This window comes from Anser brachyrhynchus (assembly GCF_964034855.1).
Source record: "Anser brachyrhynchus genome assembly, chromosome: 10".
NCBI lineage: Eukaryota > Metazoa > Chordata > Aves > Anseriformes > Anatidae > Anser > Anser brachyrhynchus.
The window spans coordinates 7,984,121-8,003,327 of record NC_137705.1 but is presented as its reverse complement, the minus strand read 5'-3'; the positions used below and the strand labels follow the sequence as shown (position 1 = coordinate 8,003,327).

Below are 19,207 nucleotides of genomic sequence, written 5' to 3'. Positions count from 1 at the left end.
AGGGACACACAGCTCTACTGCTCTCTCAAGACCAGGGGGTTTGTCCCCGCTTTCGGCATGTGCAGAGGTGATGTTTGCTGGGTCTCAGGGAGGAAAGCAAGACAGAAGGGGTAAGCAAACAATCTCAGAAAGTCCAAAACCGTCTGTTAATTTGGTATTAATCAAATTACCAAAGGTCAAATTCTTCTCTCAGCTATGTTGAGAGCAAAGCTGGAAGCAGGGTTTAGCACTAGTCTCTTCGTGAGGCATTTCCCCTAGGAAATATCAAGTGCAGGATCCAGATCCCTTTAAGTAGTAATGGCAGAGAACAGCTTGGTGTTACAGTGGCCTTTGCAGCCTCTGACTTCTTTGATGTTGCTCGGTTTCTCAAGCAGAGCCAAAATTCCCAAAATGCTGTACTGACCTCAGCCTGTCGGATATTTGTACTTGTCACTTCCAGGTGGTGTTTTAAGTTTCCTTGTCGTATTCTGTAATTTGTATTGCTGGTATGGGATTCAATTTGCAGCTATTAGGTTCATTTTAACAAAAAAAAAAAAATCAAAGCCATTTCTGAGACATTGAAGAAACATCCGTCCTAGAAAAGTGAGAGAGTCCATTTACATTTCCGTTGATTTTCTTCAGCAGACATGTATGACTGTTCTTTCTAGGAAGAGTTTCTAAAAGTCCCCATGGGAACTAATATGAAAGGTTAGATATTACATTCCTGTAGAAAATGATAGGCATTTTGCCTTGCAGTCTGATTCTGTGCCACCAAAGAGGAAAGAAAACATGCTATCATCCCGTCTCCTTTCTGTGGCAGACTTTGTCTTGGCCACCTCACCTCCTTAGCAAGGAGCCACCTTTCCTCTCTTTCTCCGTCAGAGTAACAGGAGGCAGGAAACCAGTCTTAGACCACCTGTGATGATCTTTCACAGAAGAGCCTGAATAGGTGGAGAACTCCATTTTTCCTACTCTAAAACTGGGTGCAGCACTTTGCTGATGGGGCCGCCTTTGGCAATGAGTGTCATGGTTCCACGTTGTCTGCTGCCATGTGATGCCTGCTTAGAGCCTGAGAGGAAGGGGAGGGTGGGCTAGCCTGGACTGTGCAGAGCAATGTCAAAACCTGGGGGATTATGAGCACAAGGTAGTGGGAAGAGAGAAATTCTCCCCTCAAAGGGCATTCTCTTTGGTCAATTGTGTTTTTATTTTTTGTAACTGAGGCAAATTTTTCTTAGACAAAGAAACCAGCAGAAAGCTCCATCTTTTCATGCTCTGCTATCTGTTGAGTTGAGACAATGGTTCTTCCCCGTTTCACAGGGATGTTTTGATGGTCAGTCCATTAAAGACTGGAATGTACTTGTATAAATTGTAATATAGACTGAAGAAGTTCCACTAAAACAATGCAGGTGGCATGTATCATAAGGCCAGTACGTACACTAGTGCTTCTCAGCAGTCATTCTTGCATGTAAACACCAAGTCACTGAGAAATGAAGAAAATTAGATTTTGGGTGCATCTACCCATGATTATAGCAAGCCAAGCTGATGGACCATGGCACCTTAAGGACTGGTGTGATGCTGCTGTCACAGCAGTGCACACCGTGGTCTATTCAGACTCAGTACTGCTAAGAAATTGCTGCTCACTTCTGATAATGGGCACTGCAGATTAAAACACCTGCAGATCAAATGCTATAGGACACCTCGAGAAGCTCTGTAGTAAAAAATTTGCAAGGACTGCTGATCAGCTCTAAGGCATTTGAAGAGCTGGGCCAACAGGACTGGACTAAACAGAGGTTTAGTCTAGTTGGATGCGAAGGTGAATCTAACCCTCAAATTTCCATTCTAATAAGATTTTTGTGGATATGATAGATATTTAGACACCTGCATATAGACAACTAAATGGAGGTGCCTTAATCTGAGGCTGAATCATACCCAGAAGGTCTTAACAGGGAATGCACTGATGAACTTGAAGATCTTGGCAGTGACAGTAAAGCTGTTCAGGCCATCAAAAATCAAATCACTCTCTGGAAGTGCCTCCCTCTGTGCGTATTAACTGTTACCTGAACAGGGAGTCTGTAATCAGGCTCTAAGTTAGTAGAGAGAAATTCCAGCTATGTCGCCTTTTTCCAAAGATGGAAGATATTGCTTGAAAAGATCCTGAAGCTCTCCTAAACATTTTCCTGGTTTGGAAATACAGAAAAGGCCTGTTTCCCCCTATAGACCTGTTCCTAAATGATCTTCTCTGACATCAGCTGCTGGTCCCAAGTAGGCAGCCCACTGAAGTTCCTTCAAGACATTAAATAACAAAATTCTTCTTTGAACTAACAGCAACTGGTGAAGTGATAAGCCTCTGAACTTCTCCAGTGGAAGCTGTCAGAGTGTCTGAGAAAGTCTTATTTTGGTATGTTAATCACAGAATTAAAATATAAGCCGCATTTTTGCAAAAGCAAGTTTTTCTGAATTTATCTTGTTAGCTTGTGAAACCCCAGACGGTACATCCTTAAAAAAGATATTTGGATAGATCCCTGTGGAACCATGCATCTACCTCCTACAACCTGCTGGACCAACTTCTACTCTCAATTGTATGCAAGCAGCCACACTGGCGGCAATTCGGAGCAGTGTGTCTGAAAGATACGTAACAGACTGGCCAGGGCCCATCTACAGTGTGCAGAAAGCTGCTGGTGGAAGAAGGCTGAGCGAATTTAGGCTAGCTGGTCCTGGCCCAGGTGCGGAGTGGCTGTGCCAGGTGCCTGGGAGCCAGGCACAGCGATGGCCTGACGCAGCTCGAGAGCTCTCACAGCGCTGGTGTCTCTGCGTGCCACTGCTCTGCTCTGCGGATGTTGCCGGCATGCTCAGAGATAGCTTTCTTATTTATTTCTGTGCTACACTCTGCTCTTGGTTACACACACCGTGTGTTTCCTTGGTTCTATGAACCCTAAAGTCAGTCTCCCAGCTACCTCCAGTTGGTACGCGGTACAGCTTTTCGGGGCCAAAAATCTGAAAAATCTTTTTGTAAAGGAATGATTTTACCCATTTTCTACTTCACTTCCCGTAGCATACATGCTTAATTATTGTGCATGAAGCCACGTCACCCGTAGGCATGTGGTTATCTGTGCAAATTTGCTCTGAGACCCAAATCATTATCATTATTCATAATTATCTGCACTGCTTGATCTAGAGAAACACAGGACAAAGGAGATATTAACTGAGTCAGCCACTGGATATTACAACTGAGGTATAAATCTAAACTCTCAGCTCTGTGCCTGACTAGCACATCTGTTATCAGTGGCAGAACTCTGAAACCACCTCCATTCAGCCAAACAAAATTATTTCTCCGTATCCTTTCTCTTTGCCGCTGTACTCAGTTAATTTTGGCCATGCCTACATCATCTTTGCATGGATATCTTCGCTATAATGGCAACATCTCTGCCAGCAAACCAGCTCCTGTACCCATTTGTTTGTTTTTGTTGTTGGGTTAGCATCTGTTTAAAAAGTTTCTGGACTTGATCCATTTCATTGGAATCAGATAAGTAGGAATAAGAGCAGCAGCATTTCTGCAAAGCTGTATATTTTGCATACCACAAAACAAAAGGCATCTCCATCAGTCTTCCTTTGCTCTGGTCGCAAGACTCGCTCCATGAAAGCAGCGCAGAAGTGTCTGTCTGTCTAACTGAGATGGTATCAAACAGCGGAATTAGCACAAATTCCACTTCTTCCATCTTCCTCCTATCATTTGTTTGAGAGCTTTCCTGCTTTGGGTTGGTGCGTTGTTCTGGAGCTTCCTGTGGTTTTCCTGGTTCTTTGCCCAGCCCAAGGGCACAACAGGCATTGTGGCACCGATGCCAGCAGGACTTGTGAGATCAGCACAGAGATAGCCAAGGCTTGACCCTATGGCGAAATTCAAAATTCTGCATAGTCTTGACCACAGTCCAGAGAAACACAGCTCATAAACAACAGAACAGCTGGCCAACGCAGCTGGTTCATTTAGCATATTATTCCAGCTGTCTTTCACCATTTTCAGTAGAAGTAAAATGTCTCGGATGTGATACCAGTCCTTTCAGCTGTGTCTAGACTGCAAGACTCAGGAGCACTTCCTAGCGCACCTAGGTCATGGTGCATGCAGTTTTAGGTTTAAATGGCAGTAAATTAATATTTTGTAACTATCGCTGGAGTTTCTGAATAGTGTATTTAAAGTAACCAGTGGTAGAATCTGGGACAAACACTGCCATACTTCTTCAAGAATGACACAGGGTGACTGCATGAGCCCAGGAAATTGTGGAATAGCCAAGTGCACTGCACTGAAAAGGTGGCTTGGCCACCTCATGCTGTCATGCAAGGGTGTGGAGGCCAGCGCAGCCATCACCCACTGTCATATCCCTCTGTCTTATGGTTACAAGAAGTCATCCTGTCAAGAGTCCATCTTCTTAACTCTTAGCTTCTTTTGGATCTTCTGCAGACTTTTGAAAGCTGCTTTCTTATTTTTTCAGTAACCATAATTCCCTTCAACTTTTCCTGACAAACGTATCAGTGGTTAGACTTGGGGTGTTTTCTACAAGCCTACCTCCTGCATTTCTGTTATTTTGTGGTGGCAACCACCCTATGATGAACTGTTTCTATTAAAAGACTGTAGCGAGGTACCTCACTTGACAAGGAAACTGCAGGTTCCCAACTGAGGTTGGTTCCTTACTGTTTTCTGCTGAGATGCAGCTGTCTCATTGCATGTCTCGGTTGCATCCCAGGCCAGAAGAGTGGAGCACCAGGACACGTCCGTGGCAAGGTGAGTGGCCACTGAGTGACAGTGTGCTGAACACAGTGCTCTGCTGTGCTAGGGACTGGTGAGGGGCAGGGAGAAGTGCTAACTGCAGCTGAGGACTTATTTCTCAAGGGCACGGAGTTTTTCACTGAGCACCGAAGTAGCGCTCTTCAGCTGTTTAAGACTTCATGTCTGCTTTCTGCTCCTTGTGGATTTATGTTCCAGCACCATATTGTGAATCGTACCTATCTTCAGCTTCAATTAAATTCATGAACGCAATATTGCAAACGCAGTCATCCTCTGAAGCCAAGAAAATATCAAGGTATTTTAGGGAACATCCACCTTCTGTTTTCAGTTTGACCAGCCCTGCTCCTGCAGCACACCGAAGAATTTATGGTGGATATCTAATTATGGTATTGTAATGGAGGCTTCAGGAGTGGACTCAGTCACCCAAAAATGTTTTCATGGTGGCCATGTAGAATGTGGGCAGATTCTTTCTTTTCAGAAAGCCTTCGCACTGGACTGCAGATTGCTTCAGAGTTGCACCTCCATGTGCTTAAGCCTTAAGTGTAAGGTGTGTGTGTAACGAATGGCACAACTGGACCAGAGGATGGAAATGTGTGACATTGAAGTCATCCTCCTTAGCAGACAATACCAAATAAGATCATGTTTAATGTCTGTGCTACGGGAAAATTCATATTATTTCATTCTCTTGGACTGAAAATTATATTTTTTGCTTAAAGGGAAGAAGTATATTGCTATTACATTTATAATTAATGATAACCTAATCTAAGATTTGTACAAGCAGATTTAAACTGAGCTCTTATTTTGACACATATAAAATTTTATCATTAAGATCTTTATATTCCTGACTGACACATGGCTAATAGCATTGTAGTAGATTAAATCTCGAAGCAAGAGAGATGAATGTAGCTACAGTATTACACAGGTGATTTTTCATATTCTGCTTTTTCATGTGTCTCTCCTTTATCAGAAACTCGTCCTTGTATTCATTTGACTTGATTATAACAAATAGATAGTAATTATCTTGAAGAAAAGGTTTCTGTTTTTTTTTTTCTTTCAACGTTTCCACCTATGCAGGTCTCTCAAATGTATTCACAGTTTTACGCGCCTTTTCACACTGAAAGACATTTTTATTAAAAAATGTATTTGATAAACACATAATTACAAAGATGTGATAATTAATGAGGAATGGTATCCCCAGTAATCAACTCTCAGTCATTTATTATTTATCTCCATTTCTTCTAATTTATAATTTCACGGAGGTCAGTGAATTCAGGAGGATGCCAGCTATAATGGACTTTCAGCATGTAGTTGGAGCTCCTAGAACGAAACCTACTATGTTGCCTTTTTAGTATTTATGCAGAAATGATCTCCTCAGAAAAGACCTTCTCAATATTAAGGAGTTTTTAATGGCTTTTGTTTTATCATAAATTAATTAATACTCATGTTATACAAATAAAACTATTCTTATATTTCTGACTATTTTTTATACAGCAAGCAATATGATCAGTCAGAAAAATTAATTATTCCAAATTAAGTACAATGGCTTCAGCTGCATCCTTATTTTAAATAGTTAAGCAAGGAAAGCCAGTATACTGCAGAATTAAAGGCTTTGCCTATATAAGTGTGTATAATTCAAATGTATTAAATCTAAAATCCTTTGAAGAAAGCAGGGCACTGCCCATTTTTACACGTGGAATTATTTGTGGAGTCAAGTACTGACATGAGTTAGGGCAGGATCTGGCTGTGGAGTTGTCAGCTCAAACATTTCCATTTCAATCAGTGCCAAAATTTGAGCTGCATGTGAAGTTTTTGGCCCCTGTAAGTGTGTGTACTTCAGAGTATGCTCATAGTCTGTAGGCTTAGAGGTTTTTTTCTAAGCTTCTCTCTAGACCATAATGAATTTGATAGGAGTTTTTCAATAACCTCCGCTGGGGCAGAATTTCACCCAAGGGTGTGCTATTAATCCTTGCAATATTCTTTGTGATTAGCTGCTGTTCTAGAGACAGAGCGGATACAGACATCTGGGGCTTTACGTCCCCACTATGTGTTGTGTGTCATGTGCGCTCATCCTGCGTTGTACAGCTGCATAGATCCTGTTTAAGTGTGGGCTGCGAGGGCCCCGCTGCTGGCACGTGCACTTCTGCTGCAGTGCTGCATGTACGGGCAGGCTCTTGCTGGAGCTCTGCAGCCTTCGCTCACCTGGCACATACCGTAACTTATGGAATGGCTGTTAGGCTGAGTTTTAAGTAATATGCATCCTAAATATTGGTGCCAGGTTTTTCAGCTGCATGCAGGATTTTTCCAAAGCTATTTTGCTGGAGATGAGAAACATGAGGATACATTATTGAGAGGTGGATGCTCCAGGATTAACGTCAATAGTGACATCACTGGTTTCGTGATTGTCATGAGCCTGTTCGGGTTTGTGCTGTCTTCAGAAAGAGCAGTTTCCCTTTCTGGGAATAGTCACTTATTCCCCATGGCACTGAGTAGGATCAACCCGTTTACCCCACTGACAACTAATCCTTTTTCCCCTCCCCACAAATCCATTAATCCTTTCTTACATTCATCAGACAGATTAGCAGGCTGTTTCAGTTCACTGCTCAGCCCCATAGGCAGGGAGAAGGGAGTGGGCCAATCCTTTTGTCCTTTGGCTGGAGTGATCTGTGGCTAGCACACTGAGAATTGATGGGGGTGCTTCTGAGATGCAAAGGGTGGCACAGGTTTGCTGAGCGGTGCAGTACGTGGCTGCTGTTCGAGCAGATGGGCCAAGCCACGTGGCAGCTATGGCACATAAATCCAGGTGGCCTTACAGATGAGAGGCTAAAGTGCAGTGACTAGGGATTGGAATAAGCCTTCACATTTAAAGTAAGGCATAAGATACAGGGGATATATTGGATTTAGTAGAGTGAGTGAGATGATAGATGAAAAACTAAAAGCATTTACACACACAATGAAAGACATGGGAGAATCTTCTTACCAAGACTTCTTCATGTGTGTCGAATGTCTGGTCTTCAAAAATGCCAAAACTCCAAACTAGACAAAGGTAAAATGAAGAAGCATTTTGCTTTTGACCTTCTGGATTAATTCATGACCCAAACCCATCTATTCCAATCCAACACCACTAAACCATCCAGTGAGCTCCCGGGCTGTAAATGAATCAAAATGAGTCCCAGATCTTATTATGTGGAAATGCCATCTCTGATATGATATCCCATTTTTCTTTTGCAGTTGGCCTCTATTGCTTTAACTTTGCAAAGGCAGCTTATCAAGTGGGAGGTGGAGGAAAATCCATCCTGGCAGGATTACTAATTGCCCAAATTTTAAATGTAACCCTTTACTAACTTTATTACTTCTGTACACTTCGGGCTTCTTTTGAAGGTGGTTGTCTTCTAAGAGAATGTATTACGTATATGCAAGTAAAGGTTTTCCTCTTCTACCCTTTTTTAAATGTGTCTTTCTTCTTGGCATTCTCCTTTTGTGGCAGAAAGTGAGCTGTGTTAGGCTCCCCTTCAGTTTTGTTTGCGATACTCCTCTCAGATACTTGTCTTGGACCAGCGAGTGAAGATGGGAACTCCACAAAAGTTAATTGTCTAGCATTGTAATGAAACATACCCTCACCTATCAGCTTCAGTGGTATCTGCTTATAAATATTATTATTATAAATTATGTTGTTTATAATAATAAATACAAATATGTATAATTATTTAAGCCCTGGAGACTTCTGCCTCTTTCCATCTAAGATTATTTCTTTCTCTGTATAACACAAAGGGTTAATACGTTGGTAAGGTGCCAGATTCAGCTTATATTTTGTAATGGTGTAAATCCAGAATCACTTTATTTGCACTGATAAAACAGATGGCTAAACCCAAGCTAGACGGAACTGTAATTATATCTTTGGTGTTGGAGGTGAAGGTATGTTATTAAAACATTTCCTTATTCTCTTTGAAGAATGTGTAGGTCTTGCAAAATGTAAGCATCACACTGACGATATCAAACGTCACTCTGGTTTCTGGATGGGAAAAAGTATATGGTGCAAAAGGGAATATGCGCAGAACAGCTATTAGGGCTCTTAATTAGCCATTATAGGATTCCATTAATCTCTTCAATCGACTAAAAGAATTATAGTCATTGAAGTCTATTTGTCTTCAAGATGGAAAGAAGGCTTAATCAAAGCTTTTGGACTGAAGACAGTGCAAGGAAAAGCATATTATGTGCATCTAGCTACATCTGTTGGTTTTCTTAGAGAAGATCTCAGCTGTCTTCAGGTAACATCAGAGCAGATACCATTCAGGAGCACTGAGTATATTGCTACATACTTTGCCAGAGGTCTGACAAGCTGCCCAAGGCTAAATATGCATGTATACCCCACCTGGGGTAACATCTGCTCCTAGCTGAGGGTTTGGTGTTAGAGGGCATGAATCAAAAAATACAGGCTGCGAGCATTCCTGCAGGGGTGGCCTCCTCCTAGGTGCTGCACAGTGTCTGCCAGATCTTTCATGGTCAGTAGGACCAAATTATCCCAGCAGTTTAGAAGTTGGAAATCATAAGTGTCCATTAAGTTACTAATGTTTGTGTTTCTGATGTTAATCTTCAAACAATTACCTTCGTTCCAACATGGTTTTCCTGGGTGAACGGGCACCTTCAGTAGCCTAAGATCCCTTTCTCCCAGTGAGCTCGTATGTCAGCAGTATTTACTATTTATTTGCTGTTTAATTGTTGCCCATGTTATCAAATGGGGTAAGAAACAGGATTGGGTTATGGCTTCTGAAGGGAATCAGAAGGGGCTGTACAAGAGAAAATGCAGAAAAGAAAAAAGGGAGGAGAAAAATAAAGGATAGTGAACAACAGAGCAGTGAATTAACAGTGGCTCTAAAGGTGGAGAGATACTGCCACCATGCAGTGATGATGATAAAAGAAGCCTAACCATATTTTGCCATGGATCTCTGGTGCAGACCCATCCTTGAAATTGGTGGGAATTCAATGGACTGGAGAGCACGTTATCTCTAATGTATTTTTTGGCTCACAGATCACAATTAAAATTAAATTCTGCCTTCTGCAAAATTAAATTGGACACTGGTGTGCTACAGTGAATCCTTGATCTTGGTTGATCGCAGCTGAGCTAAACTACTCAAGAAAAAAACAAACAAATAATACATATGGAACTCTTCTTGTGACAGTTTGTGAAATTGCTATGATAGCACAAGTTATTTTCAAAGAAATTAAGGATGTATGGGTTACTTTTCCGGAGATGAAAGATTGTTTTACAGGCTCTTGCTATTGACTGCTGTTCCTATAGATCATTCCACTCAAGTGTCTTGGCAGCAAAAATATTAATACAAATGTTGTTATGAGATGGTGATGTTCTCAATATTACGCAGAATAAATGTTAGCACTTAAATATTGTAAAGTGCCAGCATTTCTACATGCTGCAGCTTTTTGCTAAGATGAGCATACACTTGTCAAATGTTTTGAATTCTTTATTATTCAGTAAATGAGCATGTGGTTAATTAAAGTAGCATTACTATACGGGGAGGTGATCAGATTGCAAACATATCTTTAACAATTGGCTCTTGTAAATAAAATAGAAGAGAGCTGATTGAAATCTGAAAATGTCAATAGATGCAAAAACCACCCTAGAGCGCTACCTGATAAAATAAGAGTAGAGAAGTAATGACATGGTCAATATGAACTGCCATCAGCTGGAGAGCAATCAGATTGTCAGGGCTGGATCTATAAAATTCTTGCCAAAGAAGAACCTCATTTACACATACAGATCTTCATACCCTTCGCTAAGAAAAGCATATGTGACAGCTTAGGGGTTTTAGCTGCCAAAGATCTTTCACTCTGAATACAGTAAATGTCACATCTATTTATTTATCGTTAAATTTTGCTAAGTATCTGTAGAAATATTTGGATTTTTTCTATCATAATGTAGATGTTTAAAAGGAAAGGAATCCAGATTATAATGCAGCTGTAGCACCAAACCATATGGCTGCTAAATGGGAGCAAAAATACACCACAGAATTACTGGGAGTAAACATAAACTGGATGCGATCTTCAGAAGAATATTAAATGGGATACTTAAATACCGGAGTATTGCCATAAAATCATGCAATCAGACAATAGTAGCCATCAGGCAATAGATTATTTCACATGCTGAAAGTAATCACAGTTGTATAGCAATTTACATTTTCCAAATGCCAGACTGAAAATATTAACTAATGAATCTTGGCAAGCGCAGTGTTTCTACCAACTGCAGCGGTGGTTATAACAACATCTAGGCTTTTCTTGAGAGAGAGAAAGAGAGAAAAATTAGGCAACCATCCTACACCCCAGTTTTATTAGCATCTGTCCAGAGGTGGAGTGCTAGAAATAGTCTTGTTTGTCTTTAGTTCTGTTCCAGCATTTGATGTCTTACTTCTAAGAAAATGTTTGTGGGTGATTTATTGGTATATTGGGTAGCAATTGCACTATGCTGAGCATAAATGGAAGGTCCAGCAGAATACATATTCAGTGTTATGAATAGTGTCTGGCATGAGAGAAAGCTCAAATTACTGTGGCTGTTGGGTTGCCTGTTCTTTTGCTCAGAGACGGCATCATGCTACATTCTTTTCGATACTACATTTTTGTGTAAAAGGAAAAAGTTAATAACTTCTCCATTGCGGAAGAAAAGCTTGTGTTTCTGCTCAGTCTGATAAAAACTTACTGGGTGAAAATGTGTACTATGCCTTCCTATTTGGAGTCTGTTCTGTTCTTTGGCATCTTCATCCCCTTTACAGCTATCTTCAAAGTGCATAAAAGAACAAAAAGATGCTTGAACTTCAATTGGACTTTGCAAATAAGCATCACAGGGAATAGACTCTCAATATTCATATTTGCAGTGGTTAGAATTACAAGTATAATATGAAGAATTTGCCTCAAAATTGGCCAGATTCATCAAGATTTCTTATTACTGTATATTGAACTAACTATGGTCCTGGGAACTCAGATCTACGTGATACGGAGTGAATGCTTTCTTTCCCAAGTTTGCAGTTGAGAAAGTAAATGTTGAAGTTTTACATGTAAGACAAAGAGCAACCCTGACTATCTCTTTCTTTCTACAGATGATATGGAAGCGATTCCAGTCAAGCAGTTCGTTAAACACATCAGTGAGCTCTATTCTAATAACCAGCATGGGTTCTCAGAAGACTTTGAGGTATGATTTAATGATCCACTAATAAAATGTCGTTTTCCTAAAGTTAATTGCATATTAATAGTAAGGGGCTGTGTGACATCTGTGCGATGTTGTCATGTCAGGTCAATGCAATGCTCAAATGTATAAGAAGAAATAGGGAAATACCAATTTGCCACCGGTTATGAGTAAACTGGGACTGGACGTTTACAGATGGTTTCAAGCCACAGAGCAAGGGTCTGAGGCAGCCTTCTACTGGAATTAGTGCCTTTAAGGGCAACCTTACTGCGTTTTTATTAAATAGAAAAGCTGCCTGCAACATGAAGGCACAAGCAGGTGTTTTTAAGTCCGTGTTTCTCTTACAATCCGCAGCTTACTTTACTCTTGTTGGTCCGGTATTTGCTTTTCTCCATCACACTGAGAAGTCACCCTTTGCTCAAGAAGAGCAATTTATTGCTCTCACTGTGAGTGAGACTAATAGAGTTTGGTCTTTTATAAAAACCCCAAACTGTGGCTGTTCCTCTCATTTGCACCGTGTCAGTTGCTGGAGTCCTTGTTGATCGTCTGTTCAGGCAGGAAAGATCGCTGTTGAAGTGATTGGTTATTTTGCTCCAGTACTTGTTTGGTAGTATTTACGTAATGTTACATATTGTTAGCTGCTTAGGACAGGTTCTGACTTAGAAACATGCTGTAAATTTGAGGTAGTTCCAATAAAATGAAAGCAGTTTGCCACGACTGGGTTACCCATGCTGCCCAAACACAGTAAACATCCCATAGTATGAGGATGGACTGCAATCGGGCCCAGTAAGTAGTCGTCAGTATTCTCTGGGTAGTTTTTAGGCATTGCTTTCAGTCTAATCACAGTCACAGCTGAACTTTTAGAAGCATTTAGAAGCAGGAGGAGCCCCGGGAAATTGCAATGGAGCTGTGGTGCTGGCTTCCCTATCAGCAGAAAGAGGTGTGTTTGTGCGATGCATGTGAATCACACGGGTAGCTCTGCTTACAAACAGAGCAACGAAACAAAATAGGTGGTCTAATATCTACAGCTTCCTTACTTACTGCAGTAAAGATGAGACTGTATGCAGGAATTGTTTTTAATGGGATCATTTAAAACATTTATTGTTGCTGTTTGGTTACTGTCTATAAAGAGAGGCTGCTTTGTCTGATGCCCCAAAAGCGTTGTGCAAGTTAGAAACGTTTTGTATTCATGAGGAAGGCAAATGTGTAAGGTGTTAAAGTGATTTAGTTCAATTGACTGCTGGCTGGATGGCTGAGCAGGAATATTGAGGCATTTAACAATGTTGATGGTATTCAGGACAAACATTTATTCTCCAGAGAGCAGAATTTGATCAGGATGATCAAATGCGACTCACTCTTCTCAATTATTTATGAATTGCGACCCCAGTGCTATTCATCACAGCTGGGTTTTACACCATTTAATTATTCAAAATAATCAGCAACACATCTGTAAACTTGGTCTGGCTTTAAGCTGGCTTTGCTTCAGCTGTCACAAAATCACTGCTATTAACAAATGTTGGACACCTTCCGCCCATGTTTTAGCAAAGGAAAACACTGCTCTAATAGCCCTATTTTTCCTTTCCTCCTGGAGCTCCCTGCTGCGAGTGCCACGCCGTGGCAGCCAGTCAGGAGAGATGGCTTTAGCCAATTAGTCCTGTGCTGGGGACTGTGGGGTCCCCTCTGAAGGAAGTTAAGACTCCTCCGACTACACTGCGCACACCAAATCCTGTTCTCCCCACTTGCTTAAAATTTGGAGCCTCTCCTTTGAAGTCTGTATAGCTACTTCAGATGTATTTCTCTGTAGCTGAGGTCTCCACTTGCTAAAGACTAAATGAAATGTTCTCCTAGAGTAAGGAGAGGGAATAGGAACGAGACGACTGCTGTCTGGCATAAACCATCCATCTCGCTTTTGGGGCTTACGTTCTGCTCTGCTGACACCTCATGGGCCTGATTCTCTCCCTTATGCTTCACAGTGATGGGATGGAAGAGTGAACCCAGAATTTTTCACAGATCCTGTAGGTGAAGTGATACCTGATCTAGATCACAGACATACTGCTGAAGGATTGGGCAGTATGCACACACAGTACACGTGCATAGTATTAATTATGTACCTCCAACCTCCATGCCTAGGGAACTTCTGAAAGGGGCTATCAGGTTCTGCAGTCATACGGGCCTTTTACAAAAATCTGCTTTTTTACGTCTGAAGGGAAGAGAGAAGAGTGGCAAGGAGATGCTGGGAAAAAACAAACTGATCAATACTACAGAATAAATAAATCTTCCCAAAGATAGCCATGGTAGTACATGGAATTATTTAGATGAGAAAAGGATCAAAAATATCCTCAGAAGTTTCCATGGCAAGAGGTTTTATGGTGAAACCTGAGAAAGGAAAGGCTAACCTAGGCACAAACATAACCCGCCCTATGCAGAAGGTAAACATTCTCCAGCTGTTTGTTGCTAGTTTTTGGTGTACGTCTCTTCCTGTGTTTTTGGCAGCATGTTGTGGGTTGTATTGAGTTGTTTTTTACATGAAGAAGATTCCCGTGGAAGTAAATTGTATGAATACTCCCCCCTTCGTCCTCTTAAAATGAGTGTAATTGCAGCTAAATATTTTGTGAATGTGCTTAGGAAGCGGTTTATGTGGAGAGTTAAAAAGGACTTTGAACTCACAAATCTTTTGATGGAAAGTACATCCACAACAATTCCTTGTTCCCTGGGGGTAATCACAGTGCCAGTAGCCAGCTTTATTGTCTGGTGATAGCTGAGCTTTCTTGTGTATACAGAATTGTTAAGGTTTCCTTTGAGTCCCATGAATTTTCAATTTTTGATATAAACTAGAAATATAAGGCCTGATTTAATACTCAGCAACGAATAGCTTTTGGAACTGAAGTCCACACTCCTGTGTTGTCAGTGCTGGTTTCTTAGGTAACTCTTTGTATAGTTCACCTTGGAATTTGTTCAACCTAAAACTGAGAAAAGCTCAAGGAGGTTTTGGGGCTTGCTCTCAGGCAGCTCCAGCACCCTTCTGCCATGGCATACAGGGTGAGGTACTACACTTTTACAGGGCAGCACTGGGGCAGAGTTTGGTGCCTGTTTCCTTGTGTGCTCTGGGACAAGACTGAGCAGAGATTGAGAGGCTTCCTGAGCCAGAGATTACATCTACTCATTGTCTAGCCAGAGATTTTCTTGGCATCATTATATTTAATGGTCTTTGATAGACCTTTTTTCCCACAAATTTCTAATTACCTCTTGAACCCTTTTAGACTTCTGGTGCCCAAAGCATCCCATGGCAATGAATTCTACAATTTGTTCCACAAGAACAGACTTCCTTTGGTTTTAACTCATGGCTAATAACTTCTCTTGGCACCTCCTAGTTTTTGCATTACAAAAACTTGTTCGCTTAAATGCCTCATGTAATTCTGTGTACTTCCCTCAAATCATCTTTTTTTCAGATCTGAAGAATTCAGTCTGTTTTTTTGAGGAAGCCATTCTAGATTTATGACGACGTGTTCTCTCTGTACCTTTTTCTTTCCTTACCATATCCTTCTCAAGGTGGGAAGGCCAAAGCTGTGCACAGTATGTAATGAGTGGGTTTACTGCAGAGTTCTGCAGGAGCACAGTGATGTTTTCCGTTTGGTTTTCCATTACTTTCATCCTTCCTAATATACTATTTGTTTTTTAACAACCATTGAGCACTGAGCTGACACCTCCAGAAAACTATCAGCTCTGACCCCAGGGTCTCGTCACTGAATAGCGAGAGCAAATTGGGAACCTGTCAGGGTGTGTGTATAGTTAGGGTTGTTTTTCCCAAGTACATCACTTTGCATTTATCAACATTGAATTTCATTTGCCATTTTATCATTCAGCCACTCAGTATTGTGAGATCATTCTGCTTCCCTTAACAAACAGCTTTTTTTTTTCTAATTGTCCTGAATAATTTTTCATCATAAACACACTTTGTCTGCTTTGCAGTCCATTTATGAATAGATTAGGTCCCTGTAAGGTCCCACTGGTGAAACGTGAACACTGACAATTCCTGTGTGGTGAATGCCTCTTAGTATACAGGGGCAATTTTCCTTCTGCTTCACGAAAGATCAGTTTTTTAAGTAATGTTTTCTGAGAGACCTTTTCAAAACCATTTTGGAAAACTAAATATGCAGTTCTCTTCTAGACTGTCCTTACCTATGGGCTTCCTCAGGGACCTCTCCACAGCGTGTTCGAGGCACTCACTGACTGCTATTTATTATAGCGTCTAGCAGTTTGCCCTGTAGACAAGTCAGACGCAGTGGGCTGTAGTGCCTGAAATCCCTTCTGATTCTCTTGTTAAAAACTGATGTCACATCTTCTATTCCCCTGATACTCAGCCTGATTATATAGGGCATGTGCCCTCCAAATTCTTGTATCAAAGAAGGGTGTGAAGTGCCACCTCCCACGGTGAAGCTTTTCACTCCCCTCCCTGGCCTGTTATTGGCATAACACAGTAAGTTTTCTCAGAGTCGTCATGTCCTTGTGCTCTAAGAAAGGAACATTAAGCCAAGAAATGACCCTCCGTCCCCAAAGCTAACTATGCATTTTTATAATACGACGCCCTAGTTGGATTTCTGAGATCAGACAATTTTATTTACCTCCTCCCTAATTCTGGAGTGAGTTGGTCAGTGCTGCTGCGGGAGCGATTAGAGTGGGTGAATGCAATCTCCGCAGACCTCTCCTCCTGCCAGTGCCTGTGTGAGGGTAATGAATCATTGCCAATTTGGAGTCTGAACAGGCTTGCTGAACTCGGAGGCAGGCTGTCTAGCTCCCTCATCACATAAATTGAAAATATCTTTATACTCCAGTGGCATCTTCTTCTAAATGTCCTGAAGTGTAAGAAAATAACATAAATCCATATCTTCAGCGATGGGGCAGGGATTTGCTAACGCTGTTCTCACAGTTGCTGCTGTCTGGGGCAGGGGTCACTAGCTGTCTTTAACCAGTGACCTCAGAACGGTATTCTCTAGTGAAAGGTGGCATTGAAGACTGAGATAATGCTGCGCTTTGCACATTTCTCGAGGCACTAAAATCACTGTGTAGTTACACTGGCATCTTTTACAGATTAGACATAGCTTACACCAGACTCATAACTGCATCTACACCAAGGAATTTGGCAGTAGAAGGATGCCATTTCAAAAGCGTGTTGCTAGCAGACATTGCTGCACTGGGAAATGTTTTATAACCCTGGCCCAAAACTGCCGTAATTAGAGGTATTCTCAGGCTGTGCATTGCTGTAGTGAAGGCAAAGGGAAGCAGCACTGTGAAGCTGGAGGATGAAGGATCGCTGCAGGAGAGGTCTTCCTGGAGTCTCTGTCTCACTGCCCGACCCACCCTAAGAAACCGGTATGAATTAAGAGAAAAAGTAGAAGAGAAACTCTAAAAGAAATCCAGATATCATAGAATTATTGAAGTTGGAAAAGACTTTCAGATCATCGGGTCCAGCTGTCAACCCGGCCTACCGAGTCACATCACCAAGCCATGTCCCTTAGTGCCACATCTGCACGTCTCTTAAACACCTCCAGGCTGTCTGTTAATTACGGCCCAGCAGCATCCACAAAGTTTCTGCCTGGAAGTCCTCAGAGGAGGACTCAGAGCAGCCGCAGCTTCATACGGGGAATGCGAGGTTTCGGTCAGACTCAAGCCGGACCGTAACGAAGGGCAGGATACAGCGAGCAAACAGTCCTCCACCATCCTCTGCTCTCCCACATCTGCAGGCATCGCTCGGGTATACAGCTTAGCAGCATGCCCAGCTCAGTGGTCCTGACTTGCTCACACTTGCATGAATTTTTAATGATCTATTCATGATTCCTCCACTGTTATTCCTGGGTTCGGTCCTTTTGGTTTATTTATTTTCCTCTTCTGCCTAGGCTGTCCCCAGCTCACCCCTCTCTTGAGTGCCATCAGAGAGTTTCTACTAGTGCTAAGTTATTGCAAAAATCTACACTGTTCCTGTGGGAGATCTTCAAATGCTGTTTGCTGTCTCTATTGGTGTGCCATCTTCGTGTTTGCTGTGATAAAAGAAACAGCAAGAGCACTACCAGAGAATTCTCTAATTTGGGATTAAAATAATAGATCAAAAATGATCTTGGGGGTGGATGAACTAGCTGCCTTTACGCTGAAAAATATCACAATAATATCAAAAAATAGCCACGGATCTTCTCTAATTTAGTCCTTCAGGTTAGGATCCTTTCCTTTGTTCCTGATTCCTCCTCATTGCTATTCATAGGCTTTTACAGTTCAGCCCCTGCTAGGACATCTCTTTACTGAAGTAATAGGAAACAACAGCAGCACTGCATAAGGCCAAATCAAAGGCGCGAGTTCCTGCTCAGTCACTGTAGCAAAAATTCTTGCTCAGAACCTTATATTGCCAGCGTGATGCTGAAGCGGTTTGATTTTACACTTAAATGGAAATTCTTTGAAGTTTAGAAGAAACTAATCTTTAACTTGTTTCAGAAAGGCAATGAAAATGGGTCGTTAAACCTGGGTATATCAAATTCCAATTAGCATTAGCATGGACAATATAATTAAAAGGTAAATTAGCCATAATAGCATAGACTAGAACACTTTTTACAGTAACTAACGGTCAATTGAAACCATGTACTTCGGTTTCTTGGGTTGTCAATGATAAGTTGAAAGGACAGAATAAGAGCCTGTATGCATTCATCTTTGGACAGCAATGTGTTCTGCAGAGTTAAACATGAAGAGCAGCGGTGCGCTAGCCAGCCGCCGTTAAAATCAGGGGAAGAGGCTAAGCAGGATTAAGGAAGGCAAAGGAAAGACTCTGGACCTGAACGTTTGTTTGATATGAGAGGGCGAATAATGGATGCGGTGGTAGGAGCAGTGGCTGTAGTACTCCGAGGTGCCAGAAGCAGTTATGTGCTAATTGCAGAGGAGTTTGTTTAGGCTGCAGTGAGCAGCCTGGGATCAGACCAGCCCTGGTGGGCTGCCTGCAAACTTAAGTTGAAATAATAATATAATCACGGGGATGTTTTTAATGCAAATGAATGACTTCGTAGCCAGTACGACTTAGAAATCCCAGGGCGTTAATTGCATAACCAATAGAAAATGCTGAGAAAATAAATATGTAATATACATAAACTGTGGTAAAATAGCGTAGTTAGAATAGTGACTTTTTGGAACTTCCTCCAGAGTGATATTTATTAACACCAGGCCATCCCCTTCTGCCAAAGGGCAAATAATATTCTGAGCTGAGGCATAGATAACAGGCTGCAACT

General features: G+C 41.6%; 1 protein-coding gene across 4 annotated transcripts in view; it reads left to right on the top strand.

The window, feature by feature from the left end:
- PTPRG (protein tyrosine phosphatase receptor type G) overlaps positions 1-19,207 on the top strand; it is a 410,991-nt gene that overhangs the window by 367,764 nt on the left and 24,020 nt on the right. For all 4 annotated transcript variants that reach the window (XM_080606410.1, XM_080606411.1, XM_080606412.1 and 1 more), the window contains one exon: positions 11,860-11,951. In XM_080606410.1, coding sequence (XP_080462536.1) covers positions 11,860-11,951 — 92 coding nt within the window. The remainder of the gene's footprint in view (positions 1-11,859; positions 11,952-19,207) is intronic.